Below are 25965 nucleotides of genomic sequence, written 5' to 3'. Positions count from 1 at the left end.
ATGTCCGATGTCTGCCTTCTGGGGGGTGGCAGTGCTGGAGGTGAGTCTCAGATCTGAGGTTGTTCAGTCTATAAGTCTACGAGGGGCTGAGACCTCCCTCCAGCACTCCCCCCAATAGGCAGACGTCACATTCAGAGATCTCCTCCAGCCTTTCCCACACACAGTTGTCAGTCTGGCATAATGCAGACATCGCAGATTCGCAGTCACAAGCAGCCAGACCGCCCGCTGCCGGCTGCCCGGGGCTGTGCAGTACAGGTGATGCAATATGTCTGTGAATGCAATTGTTCCATTGAATGGACAATATACAGTATTGTCCAGTGTGTAACGTACTAACATCCTCTGTGTGTATATTTCACTGACCTATCAAATATAAATTTTATTAAAAATCATCTAACAGTGGTGTCTGGTCTTCCCAGAGGCCTTTGCAGCAAAGATAATTAACTGGAGTTTTATTAAATCAACTATTGCTCCGTTTTACTATTAGAATATTTTGACAGCACCCAATCAGCAAGAGCTACATCTCAATGGTTATGTCATGTAATGTAATGTATGCAATGTAACATCTCAATGCTTACTGTAGGTTGGAGATCATTTGGGCACATTGTATTACGTGATTACATGAGCTTCTTTGTGTAATGGATCCAATTCAAGTTCTTTACCCACACTGCCAATAGCAAACTGTTTATTCATTAAAAAATTGTCCTTATTTCAGACTCGGACACCTTTTTAATCTACAATGAAGAGCAAAAGAAGTGTATAGAAGGCCAGAATTCCCTCATCTCACTTGCTACATGTAATGAGAACAGCGATGCCCAAAAATTCCGATGGATTTCCAAACAACAGCTTATAAATGCAGGATCTTCCCAATGTCTGGCTGCAGTATCGAAAAAAGACATGGCATTGGTGGCCTTATACCGATGTGATGGCGCCAGTGACCTCCAGAAATGGGAATGTAAGAATGATACATGGTTTGGAATCCAGGGAGAAGATCTTCACTTGAACAATGCTAAAAATGAAAAGGTTATTCTCTATAAAGGTTCGGGATTGTCGAGCCGATGGAAAATCTTTGGAACAACAGATGATCTATGTGATAAGGCCTATGAAGGTAAGGAGCATATATCTTATGTTTGGTATACAGTCACTCTATTTTGTTGAATGTAGACTAGGTGTAGTATCAGGAATGTGTATATAACCTGAAAGGTTGAAGGGTAAGAAAATGCAAAGCATGGTGATAGATCAGTAGACATTTTCAAACCTATTTTTAGCAAATTTTTGGTAATACTTATTGGGGGGGGTATTATATCGCCAAGCATCGTGCAGCTATAGCTCCTCCTGCTTCATCTCTTTACTGTGGCAGAGCAGGAAGTAGTAGCGGCGAGATGATTAATATTTTAGCTACCAGAATGGGGGAGTGAGAACCTCTCCCTCCAACTGATCTCCTGACCACCTGGCCAGCTCCAGAGGGCATGCAAAGACAGCAGCTGCAGCAGCCAAGTAAAGTGGTTGTGAATGGGGCAAAAACATCTGCAGCTGTCACAACGCCTGGTGCCACTGAGCATTCATACTTTGGTACAGGGACACATAGCACCCGTGTCATTTACAACACAGTACTACATTGGGGAGAAGCGGTATCAGGGCTCATGCAACTTTACCCCATAACACCTGGTCATACATCTACCCCATTATTTCATATGCCAACTGGAAAGTTATGATTAATCTGTGATCCCATATAGCACTGTAGCCAATATACAGCATCATACTATGTCCATCTGTGTAGCCCACTCTTCTTTATTGTTCCACTACCCTGGTCAGGAGATCAGGACTACATTGTACACAGCAGGCTGTAAAAGTGTGGAGCGCAGGCTGGGATGGTGCCTCTGTCCCGTGGTACGCAGCTCCAGCATGCTGCTTGTTTTTTCCGGGGTCAGACTGTTGACCTCACAGGAATCCTCCAATAGTGGCATTTCATAAATGGTAGTGTCGGATGATACGGGTCAGGGCCTTTCTGACTGCACAGAAACACGTGTTAGAGTCGTTTTCAACCCTTGTATAGACCAGGGTGGAAAAGCCGTGTTGATCAACACCGGTTTTCTGACTGTGGCGCTTTCATATCGAACCTTGACCCGTGTTTAAGCCCCGCAAACATGGCAATAACCCGTGTCCTCAGTGTGGTCTGAAAGCGGTATGAGTAACAGTATAATAGATGTAACAGCTCCCTCCAGTGGCCAGTGCCCATAGGCAGGTGCCTAAAGCTGCCTTGTGATGGCGCCGGACCTGCCTGTTACAAGAAGGAGATGGAGTGCTCAAAGGTTCAGCACGGCCACACTCACTGGAAACTCACACTAGCAGCCAGAGCAGCCAGCATCTTATTCAGTCTGTCCCTGGCTGCCTGCTGCAGTGCAATGCTCAAAGCTCAGGGGACAACAAATTACTCCTTTCTTGCTAAAAGATTAGGGTTGCCTATGCTCCCAGAATGGCCGGGAGGGTCCTGGAAATCAGGTCCCCCTCCCAGCCTCCTGGAAAGGGGGGCATAACCCCCATCTCCCACGAACCGCCCTTCGACAGTTGCAATGTGCAAATACAATTTGCATCATTTTAGCCCTGCCTGAAATTGCACGGGGGGGGGGGGAGCGTGGCTAGAATTAAGTGATCACTCTCGCCATGCCCCCAACCAAGTCCGCCCTCCCATGGCTCTGCCCCCGCACCACCCCTTTTTGCTCCTGGCAATGGCCCTGCCCCTGCCTCACTGAGCTGGCTGCCCTCTCCTGTAGAAGGCAGCCAGAATGTCAGCAAGTATGTAAAAGTATGTGTGAAGACAGATTGAAGCTAGGAGCAGATAGGGACTGAGGGTGGGTTGTGGGCTAAAAACTGTCACGGCTCAAAGTGAAATTGCATTGCAGAATCTGTCATTTTGATGGACTACAGTAGTTCATAATATTTAAATTGATATTAATAGGAACATGATCAGACTTTATATACTAATTACAGTACTTTGTGTTTCAGTTCTATGATTTGAATGAATGAAACTTCCCAGCTCCTCAAATCCATGTTGTAATATTTTATTCTGCAGAGTTATATACCCTAAAGGGAAATGCTAATGGTCAGCCCTGCGTGTTCCCCTTCAAGTACAATTCCAAGTGGTATGTGGACTGCACGCTTGACGGGAGGTTTGAAGGAAGGCATTGGTGCTCTACTACTGCAGACTATGACAAAGACCAGTTATATGGATTCTGTCCTTCTAAGGGTGAGTGTAAGCTTTATCTATTCATTCCAAGATAGGGGAACTTCAGGGCCATACCTGTGGCCATACCTCCCAACTTTCATTGGTGGTCCAGCAGGACCTTTGCAAAATTGAGGGGGTGCGGCCTTCAAATCACATCACACGCGTGAAGCCACGCCCCCATTTTGACACTGCTGCCTGTCTGACTGCGGGGAATAGACGCTGTGTGTTTGCGCACAGCGTCTATTCCCCACTGACAAGCGGGTGGCAGTGGGGACTGCCAACTGCCCCCCCACCACGGGACACTGCTGACCACAGGTGGGCAGCAGGAACATCCACGGAAATGGGAACATGGGAAACTGAAATCTTAATTGCAGTGTAAAAATAATGCAGCCAGTATTTACCTTGCACAGAAATAAAATAACTCACACAAATCTAACTCTCTCTATACATGTTAGATCTGCCCCCCCTGCAGTGCACATGGTTTTGCCCATTTTTCAAACAAATTTGTACTGCGATCAGATCTGAATAAGAGCCTTATTGTTCCATGAAATGTGTTTTGGATCCAGAGCTGGTCTTATCCAACTTGATGCCCTAGGCAAGTTTTTTGTTGGTGCCCCCTAGCAGACAGAAACGGCAAGTGCGGCCATGAAAACGGCGAGGCTCCCCGCTATATGCAGTGGGTTTGCTGCATTTTCGGCGAGCCTCGCCATTCTGGGGAATATTCGCAGCACCTCTGATAGCAAGGATTTCCCCGGAACGCAGAATAGGGCGAGTGGTCGGCGAGGGGACAGGAAAATGAGGATGGCTTTTCAACGATAAAAAAAGCCATTTTTGCACATCCAAACTCCCCTCGTCAGCCACGCGCCAGGGCATTGAATACCGCCCAATGTGGGTGACATATATTAAAAGCAATATAGTTAAAATAGGCGGTACTTCTTCTAGTTTCATGGCGGCAGCTCTACGCTATGTTTTCAACGTAGCCTAAGCTACGTTGTCAGTGTAGCCGCCACCGTGAAACTACACTGGGAGCAGGGGGAGCAGGGTGGTGGGTGGCAAAGGGAGCAGGGTGGTGGGCGACGGTCACTCCCCGGCGGCAGTTTTCAGTCACGACTCCTCCGGCAGTCACTCCCCAGTGCCAGCAATGTACGTAATTCAGTGTATTAGCGCTGGGGGAGCATCACAAGGTTTCCCTACTACCCCAGCGGCACTACGCTAATTGCGTACATTGTCCGCTGCCAGTGCCGGAGGAGGGGGACTGAACGCTGGCGCCGGGGAGTGACTGCCGCAGGAGGGGGACTGAACGCTGCCCATCGGTGGACTTGATGGACGCGGAGGAGGGTAAGTATAACACACAACACAAAAACACACACATTGCCCCCACTATCCACGTCATATCCCCATGTTATACCCCCAGTATCAACTTCGGCGTGTTGGTGATTTTATAGAGTGTGGCGAGTGCAGCGAGCCACCAAGCCTGAAGCGTGGCGAGCGCCATGCTTCGGGCTCGCCACACTTTATAAAATCAGCTCCACGCCGACGTGGATACTGGGAGTATGACGTGGATAGTGGGGATATTAACCATTGTGTAGTTTCAGGGCTCCAGAAGCAGTTACGTAGTTTACGTAGGCAGCATAGTGCTGTATTGGTATTCTCAATAAAGCACTATATTAACTACGTAACTGCCGCCATGAAACTAAACAAGTACCAAATAGACAAAATGTGCCTCTACCACTCTCACTTGTTTTACTTACTGTCTGTGGTAGTCTTGCTGTGTTCTGTGCGTGCGGGGGTGGGGCTCCTCTGCAATTCCGCAGGCAAGTGCCGGGTGAGGCGACGATGGCCTAGTCTGGGCTGGCTAGGCCTGCTGGTGCTGGGCCCCGGCTGGGGCCTGTCCTGTCAGTTTCAATGTCCATGCTGCACCCCCTTTTTACATTTTTAATAGCTGCTTCAGTGTCATGCTGGCTGGCGGCTCCAGGTTACAAACTGTCTGCGCCACCAGTCCAGTGCTGGTCATGTGATGGTGCATGCGCCGCTGAAGCAGGATGGGCAGGGAACATGACACACTAGTGTTCCCTACTCCTTCCAGCACGTGCAGTGGTGGCTGGCGGAGGTGGAACAATATGTCAGTGTCGGCGTGAGCAGTGAGTCGTGTCACGTGGGGGGTGCCCGATTATAGGCTGGTGGCTGGCCGGGCAGAAGTTATAGCTGTGGCTGCAGTGCCAGAGCAGCAGGTGAAATTGTGAACAGAACTGAGTCCGGGTGGAGGTAAAGCTGTGGCTCTGTATTCCCAGACTTCGCGATGGATGTCCAAAAGGACAGAGCTAAGTTTCTTCCTGTAAAGCGCAGGCTTCGTGAACTAAATATATCTTATGCAATGCTCTTCCCTGCCAAATTGAGAGTGGTGAAGGATGGGGAATCTCACTTTTTCATTACCCCAAAGGAAGCGGCAGCATGGCTTGATCGTATTGCCCCTGGTCACCGACAATTGGCACCTGATTGACTTTAATATTAAATGTTTTATAATTAAAAAAGGGTCCTAATTGTACAACATATCTAATATAATTGAAAGAGTTAATCTAATAGATATTATATGTATAACTGGGCTGGTTAAACAACAGTTATAAAATTTAGTGATAAACAATTCCGCTACGCTGTAGTAGTATATCAGGAGAGCCCCAATGCATTGGTGGTTCTTAAAGTTATTGTCCCTGTAGTTTAATAATTTTTTTGGGGTAATGTTAGGAGTTGGTTTATTGGGGATCCAAGTATGCCTGAGTTGGGTAGGGTATACAGGGTGGGGGGATGGTATGGAAATTGTAATTTTAGTATTTAATTCATCATTAGGTCATAAATTTTTATTTTTTTTTATTTTATTATTATTATTATTATTACAATTTTTTTTTTTTTTTTTTGCCTTTACCTTCCTCCTGTTTCAGGAGATTCAAAGCACAACACATGTCTCTTTACCTATTGTGTTATATTATTATTCTGTATTATTACAATTATTATGATTATTATATACCTATATTTTATAAATGGTACAGTTGTTAACCTGGAATGTTAGGGGTATTAATGATAAGGTTAAAAGATCGCTTGTGTTAAACATGGTAAAACAATATGGTCCTGAAATTGTATGTCTCACTGAAACACACCTATATGGGAGTAAGATATTAACCTTAAAACGTCCATGGGTGGGATGGGCCTATCACGCATCACATACTTCCTCCTCTCGTGGGATTTCAGTGCTAATTAAAAAATCAGTGCCCTTTATTTGTAATGCCGTCAAGATTGATCCATATGGTAGATTTGTTTTTTTAGACTGTAAAATTCATTCTACTCCATTATATATATTAGCTGTTTATATTCCCCCGCCATTCTCATATGAAATTTTAAAAATGGCGGCAGAATTTATTGCCGTGTCTCCAAAAACTCCTGTGATATGTTTGGGGGACTTTAATAATTTAATGGATCCTATATTAGATAAATGGAGGGAGACATCTGGGACGGCTAAAAAAATGGGAAGTGACAAATTTGCTAAATTCGTTAGTAGTCTGGGTTGGAGTGATGCTTGGAGAATGAGGCACCCTGGGGAACAGCAGTATTCGTGTTTTTCGTCTAGTTATAGATCCTTTTCTAGAATTGATCTGGCATTGGTTTCTCATTGCCTTTTACCTTTGATAACTAAAATTGAGTACAAAACAAGGGGAATTTCTGATCATTCACCCCTTATGATAAATATAGATGTTAATAGCCCTAGAGGGAAAACCTACTGGAAACTACATCCATCTTGGCTGTTACAGATGGGAGCAGGATGTGAGCTTGAAGCGCTGTGGTCTGATTACTTTACGGATAATATTGGATCAGCCTCTACGGCTGTTGTCTGGGACACCTTTAAGGCCTTCATGAGAGGGACCCTAATTAAAAGAGTTGCAGATCTTAAATTATTCTATAGGGAGAGGGAGGCGAAATTGGAGTCTGCATGTCGTTCTTTGGAGTCAGAGTATCTAGGGGATGGCTTGGAGGAAACTCGTATTAAGTGGTTAGCATCACAGGAAGATTGGACGGCTCATCTCACTGACAGAGTAAACCGACGGCTTCTGTTTCAGTCTCACTCACATTACACGTATGCAGACAGAACAGGAAGTTATTTAGCGCATCTGGTTCATTTAGACCGACCATGCATGACGGTTACTGAACTTGTAACGAGTAATGGCATAACTGTCTCTACTGTTCCTGACATTGCAGATACCTTTCTTTCCTTTTATCAATCTATTTATACCTCTAAGTTTTCATGCACTGAGAATGATCTAAAGACCTATGTACAAAATGCTGCCCTTCCTTGCTTGTCTCAAGATGATCAATCCCTTTTAGATGCCCCATTTACATTAGAAGAAATAGAATGTGCAATTAATTCCTTCCCTGATGGTAAAGCTCCTGGCTCTGATGGCATTCCAGTGGAGGTATATAAGAAACATGCTAAAATGTTCGTCCCAAAGTTTCTAGACCTTTTTAATAGACTGAGAGAAGAAGGTGGATTCTCAGACTCCATGTCTGAGGCGGTCATAAATGTAATACCCAAGCCAGGAAAAGACACTAAATTTCCTGAATCATATCGCCCAATCTCTCTGATTAGCACTGATGCAAAGATTCTGGCAAAAATATTATCTATACGACTAAATAGGGTTATAACTAGGGTGGTGCATCCAGACCAGACTGGCTTCATGCCGGGGCAATCGACTTCGGTTAATGTTAGACGTCTATACTCGCATCTACAGGCCTCTCATGGGGATGAGTCCACCTCTGTCATTGTGTCACTGGATGCGGCAAAAGCCTTTGATTCAGTGGAGTGGCCGTTCCTATGGGAGGTTATGAGATGTATGGGAATGGGACCCATTTTTTTGAAATGGGTTCAGCTACTTTATTATAAACCTACTGCCCGTATATCAGTAAACGGATACATTTCTACCCCATTTTCACTTTCGCGTGGCACTCGGCAGGGTTGCCCATTGTCTCCTGCTCTTTTTGCTTTGGCAATAGAGCCACTGGCATGCCTTCTCCGGGCACATCCAGGAATTTCAGGCCTTCAACTGAATAGTCGGGTTGATACAGTTGCATTGTATGCGGATGACTTGATGCTTTTCCTTAAAGATTATACGGTTTCCATGCCGGTGGTACTTCAAGTAATAGAAACATTTGGGAAATACTCTGGTCTTACTATAAATTGGGCCAAGTCTTCCATCCTTCCTCTTAAGGGTCAGCCCCCTATCATACCCCATATTCCACTTCCATTACAGTGGGTTACCTCGTTTAAATATTTGGGTGTGTGGGTGTCTAATAATATGCAGGAATTTATCTCACTGAATGTAATGCCCCTCTTCGCCTATTTAAAAGATAAGATCAGGTTGTGGTCTAAACTTCCTCTGACATTAACTGGAAGAACTAATTTAATAAAAATGATAGTGCAACCAAAATTTCTATATATATTTCAACAGGCCCCAATATATCTCCCAAATGCTATTTTTAAGAAACTTAACAGTATGGTCTCTTCCTTGATTTGGAGGAATAAGAGGCCTCGCATAAAATTAGATGTACTAACCAGATCCAAAGCATCAGGTGGTCTAGCACTTCCAAACTTTAGACTATATTATTATGCGGCTCAGTTATCTCATTTGAGACTATGGCTTCAGGAATGTCCCTCAGATTCCCTACCAAGCTTACTGGTTTATGAAATGAAACATGGACTTTCACCCGTCCAGACATTGTTTGGTGACATCTTTTCACATAAAAAGATACCACTTGTTATTCAGGCTCAAAAAATATGGAGAGAGGTACATGTTTTAATGAAGTTTCAGGATGTTGACCCAGACACTCCTTTATGGAATTTTCTAAATTATACAAAGCTTTCCTCCCTTGACCCTAAAGTGGTGCGGGGTGTTAGCGAAGTAATATCTGTGGGTCAGCTATATCAGGATGGAGTCTTAAAATCTTTTAATCAACTTAAAGATGAGTCTAATTTTACATCTATGTACTTCTTCAGATATTTGCAACTTCGTCACGCATTGTCTTTGCAGTTTCCTCAAGGCCCTCCTCATATTCGACCCTCTCCTCTAAAAGCATTTCTGTTAAAACTGGGCTATAAACGTGCACTCTCATGTTTATATAATTTTCTTCAAACATATCATCATACTAATGATTTACCAAACCTGCAGCAGAAATGGGAATTAGAGGTGGGTAGGCTGTCTGAGGTTGAATGGAATGAGGCACTTGTATGTCCTCGTAATTCCACTGCTTCAATTAGATTTCAACAAATTCAACTGTTTATTTTACACAGAACCTACCTGACTCCGGTTAGATTAGTACAATTTGGTGGAAGAACTTCTGATATATGTCCCAAATGTAAAAGTAACATAGGAACATTTTGGCATCTATTATGGGATTGTCCGGTGGTTAAACTATTTTGGACTAAAGTGCTTCAAGCCATATCTGTAACAGGAATTCCCTTAAATAACTTAACACCAAGATTTTGCTGCCTTGGGGTATCTGATAATGATGTCCTGGATAAACATTCTAGACAATATATAATTAATTTGTGTACATTGGCTAAGGTTTGCATAGCTAGACTCTGGATGGATTCATCAGGGCCTGATTTTAAGGCCTGGATTTCGTTGGTGAATGTAACAGTGTTACATGAGAAATATTTATATATTAATCGTAAGGCTGAATTTAAATATTATCGTATTTGGTCCCGATGGCTTTCATCAAAATATTCATCACTTAAGATATAACTTAATTAATAGTAGATCAATTTTTAACTCATGTTAATCTGGAAAAGACATATGTTCAAATGAAAAGATACTGATACTGTAAATTATATATATATATATATAATATTTATTAATATTGTATTGCATTGTATTGATGTGTTTTTTTTTTTTTTTTAATATAATTTAATGAATTATTTGTTTATTATTTATTTATTTTTAATTTTTTAATTGTTTATTTATCTAATTATTTATTATTATTTTTTTACTTCATCTCCTCAAAATTTCAGTCGATAAATTTTGTTGTTTGCTATGTTAATCTGTGTATCAGAAATTTAATAAAAATCACTCAATTTAAAAAAAAAAAAGCTGTGGCCCATAGGCATAGGCTGCCTCCCTAAGCATTTTCGTAGTATACCTATGCCTAGGTTCGGCTCTGTTTGGATCTGTGTCTCCAGCAGTGTTTTGGATCTAGATCTGTTCCAAACACCACCCTTCAGTGTTTCATGTTTCATGGTTGAGATCTGTATTAAAAAAAAAAAATAATGAATTTGAGGGTTTTTGTTTTTGCTCCTACGCTATTATTAACCTCAATAACATTAATTTCCAGTCTATCATGAATACTGTACCTCACTCCTCAAAATGTTGTTTTTAGGCCAAACGGTTGAACCTAGGTAGCAGGATGACTATGCTAAGCGATACAAGTGGGCGGCAAAAATACATGGCACATCTGGGAGTGGCACTGCAGCGGCAGGCCGGATGGCGGTTTGAAAAATTATGCCCCAAAGAGCACATAATGCCAAAAAAGAGGTGCAAGATGGAATTGTCCTTGGGAACTCCCACCCACCCTTATGTTAAAAAGGAAATGTCTTTAATAAACCAATTATTTCAGCTACAGGGTCTGCCACACCACAGTAGCTGAAATGATTGGTTTGTTTGGGCCCCCACAAAAAAAACAAGCAATTCATCTCTCCCTGTACAAACCGGCTCTACAGAGGCAAGATGTCGTCCTCATCCTCTGATTCCTCACCCCTTCAATGTGTACTTCCTCATCCTCACAGATTATCACTTTTTCCCCACTGGACTCCACAATCACAGGTCTCTGGAGGCAATTGCTGGTCTTTGTTGAAGAATTGATAATTCATTTGGTACTTGTTTCCTAGAACGGCGCCCATCGCGGGCGATTTTACATAGAAATGCATGGTAAAATGTAAATCGTGTTGGTTGCATCGCATGCAGCAAAAAAATTGCATGCGATGCGACCGACGTGATTACCGATTTTACATAGGGAACAATGTTAAATGGCCCAATTGACCCGATTTTACATAGGGAACAATGTTAAATGGCCCACAGACCCCAAATAGCTGCGCTCGCCACACTTTCTATTCTCAACTCCACGCCGACGCGTACCTCACCGATGGTGAGGTGGCGTTAACAATTGGGGGGGACATTTCACACTTCAGGGTGGGTATTTGGGGTCTGTGGGCCATTTAACATTGTTTCCTATGTGAAATCGGGTCAATTGGGCCATTTAACATTGTTCCCTATGTAAAATTGCAGTAATCTCGTCGGTCGCATCGCATGCGATTTTTTGGCCGCATGCGATGCGACCGACACAATTTTTTTCTCTGCGATGCCTAAGATCAATATCGTGGGTGCCGTTCTAGGAAACAAGTACCATTAATTTTTATTAACGTAATCTTCTCCATGTTTTTCGGAAACAACCTCCTACGCCGCTTTCTGACCAGGTTCCCGGCTGCACTAAAACTCTTTCAGAGTACACAACAGAGGGGGAAAAACTCAGGAAAAATAGAGCCAAATTGTACAAGGGTCTCCAAACTGCCTTTTTTCCTGCCAGTTATTGTCTACTTGGATTCTGTAACCAAAATAACCCTCCACCATATTTTAAATGGTGACAGTATTGTATGCAGTGAAAGTAGACATGTCAGCAATCGTTGACAGGTCTGGACAAGCTGTTCAAACCTGCTCCTGCCTTCCCTGCATCACCGCCAGCGGGTCGGATAGGAAATTTGAGCTGTTTCCTCGCAGCCAAGTGGGAAAAAATTAAGGAGGAGCTGGTACCATGTCAAGGTTTGCTTCAGATGACAATTTACTACCCAGCAGGTCTTTGCATCGCTGTAGATTTGTCACTGCCGGAAACAGAGACACAACATATGCTTTAAACTGAGGATCGAGCACGGTGGCCAGAATGTATTCCTCTGACTTTAGTAGACTGACCACCTTTGTATCCTGGCAAAGCGTAGAAAAGGCTTCATCCACAAGAGCTACATGCTTTGCGAAATTGCAACGCTTTAACTTCTCCTTCACTTTCTCCAGCTGCTTCTGCAACAGCCAGATCAGGGGAATTACCTGACTCAAGCAAAGTGTCGGAACTGACTTCTAATGTGGCAATTTCAGATGGCTGAAGAACCTTGCAAAACACAAAAATCCATCTACACTGCACTTGAGTTAGGTGCATCCCCACTCCTTTGCCTATGTTGTAGGTGGCCATGTAGGCTTGAATGGCCTTTTGCTGCTCCTCCACACTCTGCAGCATATAGAGGGTGGAGTTCCAGCATGTCACAACCTCTTGTTTGAGGTGATGGCAGGGCAGGTTGAGGAGTTTCTGATGTTGTTTCAGCTTTCAGCAGGCAGTGGCAGAATGGCAAAAGTGTCCCACAAGTTTTCGGGCCACCGCAAGCATCTCCTACATGCTCCTGTCACATTTAAGGAAATGCTGCACCTCCAAAGCTATTGTGTGGGCAAAGCATGGCACATGTTGGAAATTGCCCATATGTAAGGCCCGCACAATGTTACTGGCATTGCCCGATACCACAAATCCCCAGGAGAGTCTAATTTGGGTAAGCCACTATGAGATGATTTCCCTCAGTTTCTTTAAACAGTTGTCGGCGTTGTGCCTCTTGCTGAAACCGGTGATACACAGCGTAACCTGCCTTGGAAGAAGCTGGCATTTCGGATATGGGCTGTTACAGTCATATAGTCCTTAGTTTGCCCTGAACCACTTGTCCACATGTCCATGGTTAAGTGGACAGTGGGTACAACTGCATTTTTCAGCGCACTGAGGACACTTTTTGGACATCTCTGTATATGCTGGGTATCGCCTGTCTAGTGAAGTGGAATCTACATGGGATTTGGTACCGGGTACAGTTATCTAAATCCCACTGCATTGATGGAGGTCACCGGATGCATGTCTAACACAACATAGCTGTCAAGGCCGCAGTTATCCACTTTGCCATAGGATGACTGCTTTCCTTCATCCCAAATGACTGTTGGACGGTCAATTGCTTAGTGAAAGATGTAGCAGTGTTCTGACTTCTTCTCTGGGTTGAAGAACGACTCCCAGAAGCAACAGCAGCAGTGGTAGCAGTAGGCGTAGCATTGCAGGATCCTCCAGAGGAATTCTGAATAGAAGATGAATCAGTCATGGGATTGATATGGCCTGCAGGACTACCTCCGATCTGGATTGAGGAGGATATTGCCGAGGAGTGATTTGCTGGTGTGGTTTTCAGGCGCTTGGATACAACAGGATCACAGGATTTAGGTGTCCCTGGACTGCTTACGGTCCTAGCCACAGTTTCTGAACTAAAAAGTGACTTACTGTATGATGCATAAGCGAGGATGTCCCTAGGTGGCCAACGGCCTTACCCATGCTTATTGCAGCATTACATAAATTACATATGGCGAGACAATTTTTGATCTGGATCTGGATAAAAATAATTCCAGACCAAAGAGGTGGATTTTTTGGTTTGCTGCCTAGGCATGGCGATGGCCTTTTGTATCCCACAGGCAACAACTATCTCACCCGGTGCCTCATCTATGCAAACCACATCACCATCAGTATCATCCTCCTCATCAACTTCCTCCTCAGCGCCAGCTACATCAATAGCCTCCTCCTGGTGTACAACACTGACACTTTCAATCTCAAAATCTGGAACTAAACTGTGGGTGATCCTTCCAGCATATGCAGAGGGCGTGCTGCAAATGGTGGAAGGAGCGACCTCTTCCCATACAGTGATGGGAAGGTCAGGCATTGCAACCACCAACACTATTGGACTCTACTTGGAGATTTGTGATCATTCTGTGAAGCTGAACCACTAGTCGTGAACATAGCCCAGGGCCTTAGCTGTTCCTTGCCACTCCATGTCATAAATCATAAATGGCATATTGGTAAGCTTACATTTCTCCTCAAATGATTTACATTTATTTTTTTCTTCATGTTACTGATCTTTTGCATTTTGGATTTTACATACCCTCTACAATGACATTGGGCATTGGCCTTGGCAGATGACGTTGATGGCATTTCATGTTCTGTGTCAGGACTAGCGGCAGCAGCTTCAGCACTAGGAGGAAGTGGTTCTTTTGCTTTCACTATTTTATCCTCCAAAAAATTTTTCCATTATCTTTCTGAAGTGATTATAATATGCGGCACAGGAAGTGTACCTCTAAACCACACACACGTGGTTTACATGGATTGAAATAACCCTTTATGTTGGGATTATTTCTATGCGGCACATGAGGAGGGTACCACACACACACACGGCAAAGACTGAAAAAAATTAGACAAATTAAAATAACCCTTTTATTTTGCGGTTATTTAGCACAGGAGGAGGGTACTACACACACACTTGGCAAAGAATAAAAAAATAGACTGATTAAAATAACCCTTTTATTTTTTTTTACACTGTACACTGGACTGTCACTGGATTTATATGGCTGTACCACTGGACTTAATGGCAGTATTGGACTTAATAAAAAGACAAAGGTTGTGAATTAGGGGGGTTGAGATAGGGGTTGGGCTGGCACAGGCTTAGGGGAGAATTACTGGGTATAATTTCTGCATTGTTAATTGAGGTAAACCAACATAAGAGAAAAGCCGTGCGGGAAAAACCCTGACAGGCTGTTTTACTGGTTGGTGGTGCTCCCAAGAAAAAGTTCAGAATATAAACTGAGAATGGAGGTAGTCTATAGAAGAAGACTAAAGAAGAACCAACAAGGTTTTTGGGGCACACTTGATATAATATACAATTAGATGGATGTACAGATGATGTAACAATAAAACATAACTTTTAATTGAAAGCTTGATTAATAAAATAGGTTCATATAACTATATCTACACACCATATTGTGATTATTGGAGAGCACCGTACGTGATGGACTCCCGCCACTTAATATGGCAATATCAAAAAATAATAATTCAACAAGAGCGAAAATGTTTCGGTAAAATATTGCCTAGTACCAATTTTTGTATATAATATACGGTATCGGCAATCGGACAAGGCACAGGTCACTGCGCACCACCACTACCTTATCCACCCCAGTGTCGGCAAAGATGGGTATGGACAGTTGGGGCATGAGAGGAAAAGGGGAAGGGGGGGGGTTTCAAGTTTGTTGTGGCTGCACCTCAACAGTATTAACAGGCGTACTGCCCCAGTGGATGGATACAGCACTGGATATTCCCTATAGGTCCCCCATATAGGTACTTATCCAGCCTCTCACTGCTTAGCTTCTGTGTTCGGATGGATTACAGACGGTCCAGTGAAGTATGGCTGTATAGCCCTTGCTGGTTACTTCCGATGTCAATTTGGAGGGTGAGCCAAGGTAAGCTTCTGCTGTCCAAACCGTTCAGAGCAAGGCAGACCTGTTACTCAAATAGCATTGCAGGAGTGCTTGTGCTGGCTGGATGGATGAGAGAGCCACGAAAAATGGATAGTTTTAGTGATAGGAGGTGCTAACAAACAGAACCCTCATCTCTGCTGTCAAATATCATGCTAGCATCGGATGATTGGATGAGAGTCAGAGGATCGTGCGATAGCTCCTCTAAGATGAAAGGGGAGGGATAGAGGAATAGTTGCCCTTAGTACTTAGAGACAATTGATTTTATGCATATAAGGAAATTATGAAGGAAAAAAATGATAAATGTACCCACGGTCCCTGGATAGGAGGGAGATTGGTCCCTAGTGTCAATGTATATGTTACAAAGGACACCAGAAGCACACCGGGGAATTCAGTTATTGATTGGGATAATTAGGGCTGAGAGTAATGAAAGATTCAGTCCTTAGAATTCTGTACTGCAGTAGATATACACACAACTTGGTAGTAAGTGTGAGGTCTCCCAACAGACCATATGGATGTAATCAGATACTGGTTAAACAGGTATTGTTAGGTATCAAACGTCTGAATGGTATGCATGAGTGATAGATTAGTATAAATCACAGAGAACCACAATGTGGAATATTGTGAAAAATAGGTATTAGCAATGTAACCTGGAGAGAATGTAAGCTGTCACCAAGTATGCAGGGTTAATTACAAGCACAAATGTAATGGGTAAATGACACACTAGCAACTCAGGGGTTAATATTATGCTTAATAACATATAGCCACATACAATGAGCAAGCGGATAAGTATGCAGATAGTGCTAGTGGGAACCACACAGACTCGTGCAGTCTCACTTCAGAAAGTCCCACGTTTCACAATTCAAATTTAAGGTGGAAATTAAGGAGACAAAATGAATGATTGTTGCTGGTGAGACCTGGGTATGGGGGGGTTAACCCCGTTACCTGCGCCGGCTACGGCCGGTGGAGAGGACACTGCTCTTTTAGTTAGGTGCGAGTCCAAGGCAGGGGCATGAGAGGCTGCCGTGAGTGCTGGCCGTGTGGTGCGCGCTAATGCGCCGTATGCGGGATGACAGCGGGACGGCTGGAAGGTAACTCCGTCTCAGTATGGAGTTGTCAGCCGGCACTGGTGGGGGCGGTGGGCGTGACCACGTGCGTCCTAACACGTGTTTCGCGTGAAGCTTGGTCGCAATACAGACTTTTCCTGACGTGTCTTCAAGGTTCCACCTCCTAACTCAGTCTCCAGCCGCACAGCTGATTTCCAGTGTTTGCCGCTAATCCAAAGCCGGCGTTCCACGCGGCTACCGGCAGACTTCTATCTCAGCTGCCGCCCTAAATAGCTCCGACGAGCACCAGCCACACAAGCCGTTATCGTGCCAAGTCCCCCAGATCACCATACAAGGGGACGGAGGCTGCTAACGCCACGGAGCGCTATTGAGCGCTATCATCATTGCTGCTACACTTACAGCTTTCTCCGGCTGCCTGTCCCTGCCTCCTGGAGGGATATTTGGGTTGAGCTAAACGAACACCTATTTGGCTCCCCGCTACCAACAATCACCTGGGTGAGAAAAATTCTTAATTACTAATAATAAGAACTGCCTTACCACCTAGTGCATGTTTGCCTACATGCTAAACTGGCATCCTTGATTCATGACTGCATGATATTGCGTTCTATCTACCTTTTGGAACTGAGCTAAACCCAATTATTGGGACTTTACCCCACCTTGGAGACACCCCTTTATTATTCAAGATTTAATTATACATGTTTTTTATATATTTTAGTGTCATTGTATATGTATATGTGGTTAAATATTTTTTTACATTTATAAAATAATAATCCTTACAAGCGTGTCCAGTGTCATTCCTTTCTGGTCATACCCACATTTGACTTGGAGTTCATATATATTTTTTATATGCACCTAGCAGCGCAATTGTGTTGAAACCCCCCCCAAAAGTATTGGACTTAATGGCTATACCACTGGACTCAACCGCAGTACCACTGGACTTAACATTAGTACCACTGGATTTAACAACTGTACCACTGTATTTAACAGCAGTACCACTGGGCTTAATGGCAGCACTAGACAGCACAGCACCACTGCATTGGACTTATACAGCAGCACATGACACCAGCACATGACACCAGCAGCAGACAGAACAGTACCACAGGACTGGACTGCAAATGACCCCACAGGAGACCACCACTCAGACCAGGTTGCAGCTTCCCAGAGAGACACAGAGAGACAACTTCTCTCAACCCTCTCCAATGTCGGAGTGGAGATGGTGGCGGTTGCGGGGGATTTATATAGAGTTCGGATCTCACGAGAATCCGACACTGGGATGATGTCATAAAATGATGCTCTACACATTGGCCATTAGTATAGATGAGAATAACATTGGATCCGCTTACTAGGTTAATACATAAAAAGTGCCCTTGTATACAAAGGATACACTGTGTAGGGCAGGGCTGGGCAATTGCGGCCCTCCAGATGTTGATGAACTACACATCCCAGGATGCTTTGCATTAGTTTTGCTATGTGGCCATGCTGAAACTGAGGCATGCTGGTATGTGTAGTTCATCAACATCTGGAGGGCCACAATTGCCCAGCCCTGGTGTAGGGGATAATGAGCACTGGTTGACGTTATCCTGTGAAGGTATTGTCCAAGATTCTTAAACAAAGGATGGAAGGATAACAAGTACATGAAATGCATTATACTGTACATGTAAGGCTTGGCTCCTCTGATTTGAGCCCGGCTGTGGGATAGATAGAAACAACTGCAGTTCACTCACATAAATGATGTTGAGGAAGCCGCAGGTTCATGGTGATATAGCCAGCGATATAGTAAAGCAGACTGTCACCAGTCGGCAGGTGGTCATGGCTGCACCACTAAAGGTCCCGGCCATCACCAAGCAGAGCAGTGGCTAAGTGTTGGACCAGGGCAGCGGTAACAGAATGGACTTGCAGAAGCATGGATATACAGATGGAGTCAGCCTCAGCCAGCCTGCCAGCATAATATATCTATAGTGCTGGCGGAGGCAGGTGGGGCGTGGTCGGCAGATGGGGACTGAAGGGGATGGGGCAGCGGCAGTGCACGGTGTCGGGATATGGCAGATGGCGATCAGAGCGCCAGGAGATGCTCTAATGAGAGTGGCTCCATCTGTAGGCAGGCGGCTGATAGCAAGAATATTTATAAGATTACATGCATTTGTACCCATTTTGAACCCATTGCAGATACACCTGTGCCCCAGTCACTCTCTCCTATGATCAAATGCTGTGCGCATACATGGGTGGGACAGCAGGACAGTGCATGATAAATGAGACTGTCCAACCAAAACCAGGGCAGTATGATGTATGAACCTATGCTTTTCCCATGTCCATGCTTATATATGGATGTTTGTGTTCCTTGTTCTTGCATCCATCAAAGTAAAAGTGAAACCAATTTTTTCTCTCAGCTATCGCTAATAACTGGTGGACAACAGATTCTGTTACTGGTGACAATTATCAGATTATGGCGGATTCGGCCATCACTTGGTACCAGGCGCGGAGAAGCTGCCAGCAACAAGATGCCGAGTTACTAAGTATAACTGAGCTACATGAGCAGAGTTACATCTCAGGTGAGACTTGGGTGGAAGCAGATTTGGTGGGGTCACATCTCATCTTCACATATATTTACCATCATGTGCGTCTATCACCCACGTATAGCAGAGGGGGTAATTATAAAGACAGTATGCATGTTTATCAATGTATTTATGAAACAGGAATTTATCAATGCATTATAAAGCAGAGGCATAAAATCACACCATATTGATTTTCGGGTGAAAATCACAAATATAATTGCGTTTTTTTAGTCAAAGTCAGATTTCGTGTACAATTTAGTGTTATTTTTAGTAATGATCATGTATGATTTTTTTTTGACATGGAAGTGTGTGGCATTTTGTAAAAAAATGTGTAAATTTTTTGTAAAAATTTGAAATGATGTGCCCCCCCCCCACTGGACTTATTGATGTGGACCTGGTTCCCCAAATCCGGGGGAAATCATAGAGATCCTCAAAATTTAAGAAACCAGCATCAGGCCCCTGGTTTAAAAAATATGGGGGCCAAAAATGTAGGGGTCCCCTGTATTTTGGACCCATCCAGGACTGAAGCCTCAGGCTGTCCCCAGCATCCCAGGGCATTAATGTGCCTGCTGGGTCTTGTAGTTCATCTGTAAAAAGAATGTGCAAATAAGGAGACAAACACCACGAGCATGAACATTTCATTAAACACCCCTTTTAGACTTCAATTTCATTCACACATACTCTCCTGCTCCAGCGTTATCCTCTCTCTGCCACTGCTCACTTCGCACTGACAGCCCCCGAGTGAGCAGCCTGTGCTGAGAGGGAGACCTAATGACTGACAAAGATAAGCTCTCTGGGCTCACGCTGCATATGATCCATCCTATAATATTTGCTTTTTTTTATAGGAATAACCAATGATCTCACAGCAGCCTTATGGGTTGGACTCAATAGTCTGAACTTCAAATTTGGCTGGCAATGGGATGATAGAAGTCCATATCGATATCTGAACTGGGCTCCAGGTGAATATTTCTGTTTCTTTTTAAAATGTTTTTCTTAATGTAAAAAAAAAAAAAAAAAAAACATTTATTAGTTGTTTAGTCTTCCTGTTAGTAAATAGGTCAACTCTAGGAGCACAAATAGGGGGGAGCATATCAAATTGCCTTCGCTCGAACTGATGAGACAATGGCTGTTTCAGTGACACGCCCCCATAATAACATAATGTTATTTCTCAGATGAATAAAAAAATGATTTAATCTAATTAAAAATAAATAATATTACATAATTATTAAAAGGTAAAACATAAAATGGCCCCAAACGTGTATCAGTTCTCTCTCAGTCTTAGGGATAGAGCTACTACAGTTTGCTGTTGACCATTGTAACCAATCAAATTCTAGATATAGTTTCTCTTTTGCATTGTTACTGGTTGTGGCGGGAAGCACTACCAATATTTGTCATAGAAATATAGAATGTGACAGCAGATATGAACCATTTGAACCAGATTCTGACCCTTTTTTAACAAAATTGTTGTCTTAAACCATATTTGATCCTTAATTCTTTGTCTATCCAAAGCATGTTTAAATTGTTCTACTGTCTTAGCCTCTACCACCTCTGATGGGAGGCTATTCCACTTGTCCACTACCCTTTCTGTGAAGTAATTTTTCCTAACATTTCCCCTGAACCTATCTCCTTCCAGTGTCAGTGCATGTCCTCATGTTCTAATACTTCTCTTCATTTGAAGAATGTTTAACCCCTGGACCTTGTTAAAAACCCTTTCCCTTCTCTGCTCCAAACTATAGATACAGATGTAGCCATGTTAATCTGTCCTGTAGGACTGCCATTCTGGCCTCCATGTCCCGCCATAAAAAAATCTCCCATTTTGATGGCGAATTAAAAGAGTACTATGGCGAAAGCATGTAACTACACTGCTTCACAACTTGGTGGCACTTTCTCCACTAATGAAAACTACAGTACAGTGCCATGGATGGATATGTGAAGCGCCATCGCCATTTAACGACCGCTTACTAACGAATTAATTCCATCTGCCTGCATCAGGTGTGAATGAGATGACAGGCCTGAGGTACAGTGGCCCTAATGACCTAGTGGATAAGGCCACAGGATGCTGTGCGCTCTGCCTAGGGTTCAGATCCCCCTTTTGAGTGACTCTTTTTTTTCCCCACTGGGGTCTTTTTGTCCATTAAAATGTGTATATACTGTACATTGCATCCACTTTACTTGTGCACATAATGGACCTTATTCTGGTTGGTTCGCAACCAGAATGCGTTCGCACAGGGACCGATGGTGGCACTGTGTGCATGCGCATTTCTGCGCATGTGCATACGCAGGGTGTGTGCACACAAGGCAAACAAACTGTTCGACGGGTGCACGTACACGTGTCAGCGGGCGGGGGTCAGAGAGGGGCATGGGGCAGTGGGTGGCTCCATTAGCATATGGGAACAAACAGCGTTTCATGAACGTTCCCATGAGAACACTGGGCATGCTAATGAGGGCATGCCACGGGTGCGGGCAGCTGACATCACCGGATGTCAGCTGCCCAACCATTTCCTTTCCAGCGTGCATGCATACTATATGTACTGTACATGACTTGAAAGTCTCTTTTATATGCGTGCACCTTCCACGCGGCGACCATCAAGAGATGTGGGAGGTTCCCCCTGCCCTGCGAATGGATGTTACTGTGTAACATCCATTCGCACCCCTGCGAGTGAGTCACCCTTGCAAATGGTTGGGCCCAGCCAATCATTCGCAAGGCGGAGTTTGGTGGACTCGCAAGGCTTGGGAAAACCAGAATAACCCCCAATTTGTAGTGCGAAAATTGCACTTGGTCAGTTTCACACAGTGCATGTGTGTGTGTGGACTCTGCTCCTCCATCTCTATAACTACAGATGGAGCCGTCTTCTTCTAGCGGGGGTCTGGTAGACGGATCGAGAACTGCCAGCCCCCAACTGCCACTGCCACCGGTCGCCGACGCTTGCACCCACCCTGTAACCCTGCCCGTCTCACTGAAGCGGAGACGCCCAGGGTTTGCTTCCCAGTCAGTTGGAGCCCCATCTCACCAGCAACAGCAACTGGCGAGCCCCAGTGCTGGCTGAGAGGCGCTCCATCTGGAGCCTCCTTCCCCCAGACTTTCAGGTCCATGAGAGATCCCACCCTAAGCTCAGCAGACAAAATTAAAGTGGAATCAAAGCATAAATATATACACATTTTAATGTACAAAAATAATAATAAAACAGTGGAATTAAAAAAATATGAGTCCATGTGGAAGGCAAACTGGACTGTACTTCAGGTTTACATTTCTAGTTACTGTGCGTCATGTGTTCAGCAATCCTGTAACCCAGTGCTGATCTGAAAGGCATACAGTATTACTGCATTTAACATACAGTACTGTAGTTCTTGCATTATATTACTGTACTGTTTTTCATTGGAGACCTCACATATGCGCAATGGTTATTTTCAAAACCAGCATCTGGTGGATGAATATAAGACACTCACCAGAAATGCCATATGCCACACACTGCAGTGAGCCTCTTATTGATCCAACTGCTATAGGTAGGATAGATGCGCGTGATCTGTACTGAGCTTTTCTTAGTCTTTCTGGGTAAGTTTTATGATGTAGGCAATGTACCATTTTGGTTGCCCTTCTTTGTACCTTCTCTAATGTTTTTATATCCTCCTGGAGATATGGCCTCCAGAACTGGACACAGCATTCTAGATGAGGCTGTACCAAGGACCTATACAGTGGTATTATTACTTCTTCCTGTCCCTATGCAACTAAGCATCTGACTGGCCTTCCTCATTGCTTTGTTACATTGAATACCTGCCTTTAACTGCTTCAATGGTTTGCCCTCAGATTTTCTGGGCTGAGCTGCTGCTGCAGCGGACTGTCCTGGAATATTTCTGGGCATGCCACGATATGTAGGTGCGCGGCAGTGGTGCCTCTATCTGTGCACCACCCTCTGTCAGCAACATCCCCTTCACGCCCTTCCCGGCACTCACCTGCCCACCAACAATGGTATGCCAGGGTTGCCGCTGCCAGTCACTCAATGCTGAAAACTCCCCTCCACCGAGCACTCACGGCCGTTGAGCATCCCCTTTTGCCACGCACAGAAGTTCTGGGCCGCTTGAGAGCACTTGTGCGTTCGGGTGCCCAAACACACAAATGCTCGATACTTTTAGCCCCCGATCGGCCACGAACAGCATAAGCCAGAAGTCAGCGACCAGACCTTGAGTGGGGAGTATTTCTGAGGCAGGACAAACCTTCCTTGGTAGGTTTGTCCTGCCCCAGGAAAACCCACCACTCAATGGGTTAAGCCACCTGAAATAGAAACATTGGATAAGGATTTTAACCTCTGCACATACTTAAACCGCTAGAACTGTATAAGCATTAAAAATGGTGTCCAGTGATAAAAGATGTATCTCTAAATTTCATTTTGTATTTATATATATATATATATATATATATATATATATATATATATATATATATATATATACTTCGGTATCTACTCAGTCCCTTTATCAGGTTCTTTGTAGAATAAAGGCGGCACTCAACGGTCTTTAACTCACGGTGAAATTTGTATTAGATCATGAATACAGATAAGTGCGACGACGTTTCAAGACCAAACACTGGTCTTTTCATCAGGTCCCTGTAAGAGTTACATAATGCAACAAAGTGACAACAAAATGTATCTTGTCCTGGGACAGGAATAATGAGACCTAGCATACCTCCCAACATGACCCATTACAGTAGGGATAGAATGCGCGGTTCCAGGAATTCCCTCTTAATTTATAAGTTTATTGCCATCACCTGTTTTAAACAGGTTGATGGAAAAGAAAGGTGTTTCAACACAGGTGATGGCAATCATAAATTAAGAGGGAAGTCCAGAAACAGGGCTTCGTGTCCCTCCTGGAGAGGGTCAGGTTGGGAACTGCTACCACCTGAACTATCCTAATATACCCCCAATACTGGATACACCCACTACATTCCTCATAGGAAAATAACAAACCACATGCCTAAAACAAGCCAAACCTTCTAAAGCTAAACTAGCCTAACCCTACTTCTAACAACTTATCCCAAAATATAGGTCTCTTATATGGCTTTATGCCTATGCAACCCTCAGCCAGTTTAGTATTGCACTTTGTAAATGTTCCCACCTCCGCTGCTCTCCTTCCGAGTTCCTCCACTGCCAAAGCATCGCTTACACATTTTCCCATCCCTACAAAATCAGCATTCCTAAAATCTAACACCTTTGTTTCTGTATAGGATAAGTTGGTCTCTGCCTTTATTCTGTCTTTTGTCTGCTTTGGAAGCTAGAGTTAATCTACCCCTAAAAGTACTACTGTATATATATTTAAAAGTGCTGTATTGGGAAATATCTGCATCAATAAAACACACTTAGAAATGAGGATTATGTCGTACAGACAGAGTTTTAATAATCTATTGTTCACTTTTTCTTCCTAAATAAAGTCAATTTGTCATTTTCTGTAGGAAATCCGTCAACTGAACCTGGGAAAAACTGTGTGGTGCTAAACCCTGGGAAAAACGCCAAGTGGGAAAGCAGGGAGTGTGGTCAAAAGTTGGGATACATTTGTAAAAAAAGCAACAGCTCCTCGTCTTACATCCCTCCATCAGGTAGAAGATGAATGACTTATATCTAACTGAATGGAGAATCATTGCATAATATTATCACTAAGCTTTATTTACAGTATATCACGCCAACACAGTATGCAGCACTTCACATAGTTTGTTTAATCATTTACATGTTGTGTTGTTCTGTGTGGATATTGTGTGCATCATGGGTAATATTTGTTACAGTTTTACCTTGAAAATAATACTTGCCTACATTGAGAGTCTCCTTTCCTGGAGAAGTCCAGAGAGGAGACTCTCAGCTGCTTTTTTTGGAGGGCGGGACTTACCACAATTAAGCCCCGCCCCCATTCCTGTAAAATGCCTTGATTTGTGGCTCTTCAGGGAGGGGGTGTTACAAATGATGCAAATTATCGGGTTCGGGTTGACGTTGATCGTGGGGTGGTGTTAACAATTGGGGGGGCCATTTTACACTTCAGGGTGGCTATTTGGGGTCTGTGGGCCATTTAACATTGTTCCCTATGTGAAATCGGGTCAATTGGGCCATTTAACATTGTTCCCTATGTAAAATCGGTAATCGCGTCGGTCGCATCGCATGCGATTTTTATAATGGCATGGGATGTACATGCGATGCCCGCGATGGGCGCCGTTCTAGGAAACAAGTACCCCCATTACACATGATGCCATGCACCATAGTACCCATTACACATGATGCCGCACACATAATGTCCCTTACACATGATGCTGCACACATAATGCCCCTTACACATGATGCTGCACACATAATGCCCCTTACACATGATGCTGCACACCGTAATGCCCATTACACATTAAGCCACACATTATGCGTAATGCCCCCACATACCGCCACTTGTAGCGTCCCTTAAGCAATGCCCCCAAAAGTGCCACTTACTGTAAATTCTTATATGAGCCTTCACTACTGCTGCAGGGAGAGATGGAGAGCAGTGCAGCTGCTTCTATGGGGAGAGGAGGAGAGCGCAGCGCAGCGCAGAGCACGCTCCTACTCCCCTCCTGGTGTCCCCTCTAGCCGAGTGGACATTTGAAATATTATGCGCGCTGTTGTTGTGAGTGACGTCGGGGGTGCACGCCGGGCGCCGGCACCACATGATTAAAGGGGGGCGGGCTGAGGTGAAAGCGGGGAGAAGAATTGGAGCGGAAGCTGCAG

At 44.1% G+C, this 25965-nt stretch overlaps 2 protein-coding genes across 2 annotated transcripts in view; both read left to right on the top strand.

Moving 5' to 3' along the window:
- On the top strand, window positions 1-24835 carry LOC146005818 (macrophage mannose receptor 1-like). The gene is made up of 6 exons (XM_083145242.1): window positions 1-40; window positions 713-1105; window positions 3071-3244; window positions 19073-19234; window positions 20083-20196; window positions 24681-24835. The coding sequence occupies exons 1-6, from the start codon at window positions 1-3 to the stop codon at window positions 24833-24835; spliced, it is 1038 nt and encodes a 345-aa protein (XP_083001368.1).
- Window positions 24715-25965, top strand: part of LOC146081226 (macrophage mannose receptor 1-like) — a 282981-nt gene continuing 281730 nt past the window's right edge. Inside the window, exon 1 of the mRNA XM_083189331.1 lies at window positions 24715-24824. The gene's annotated coding sequence lies outside the window, so the exon portion shown is untranslated. The remainder of the gene's footprint in view (window positions 24825-25965) is intronic.

This window comes from Crinia signifera, chromosome 5, assembly GCF_055691185.1.
Source record: "Crinia signifera chromosome 5, ASM5569118v1, whole genome shotgun sequence".
Lineage (NCBI taxonomy): Eukaryota > Metazoa > Chordata > Amphibia > Anura > Myobatrachidae > Crinia > Crinia signifera.
Note: the sequence above shows the minus strand (reverse complement) of the source record. Positions and strands in the feature narration are given on the sequence as shown.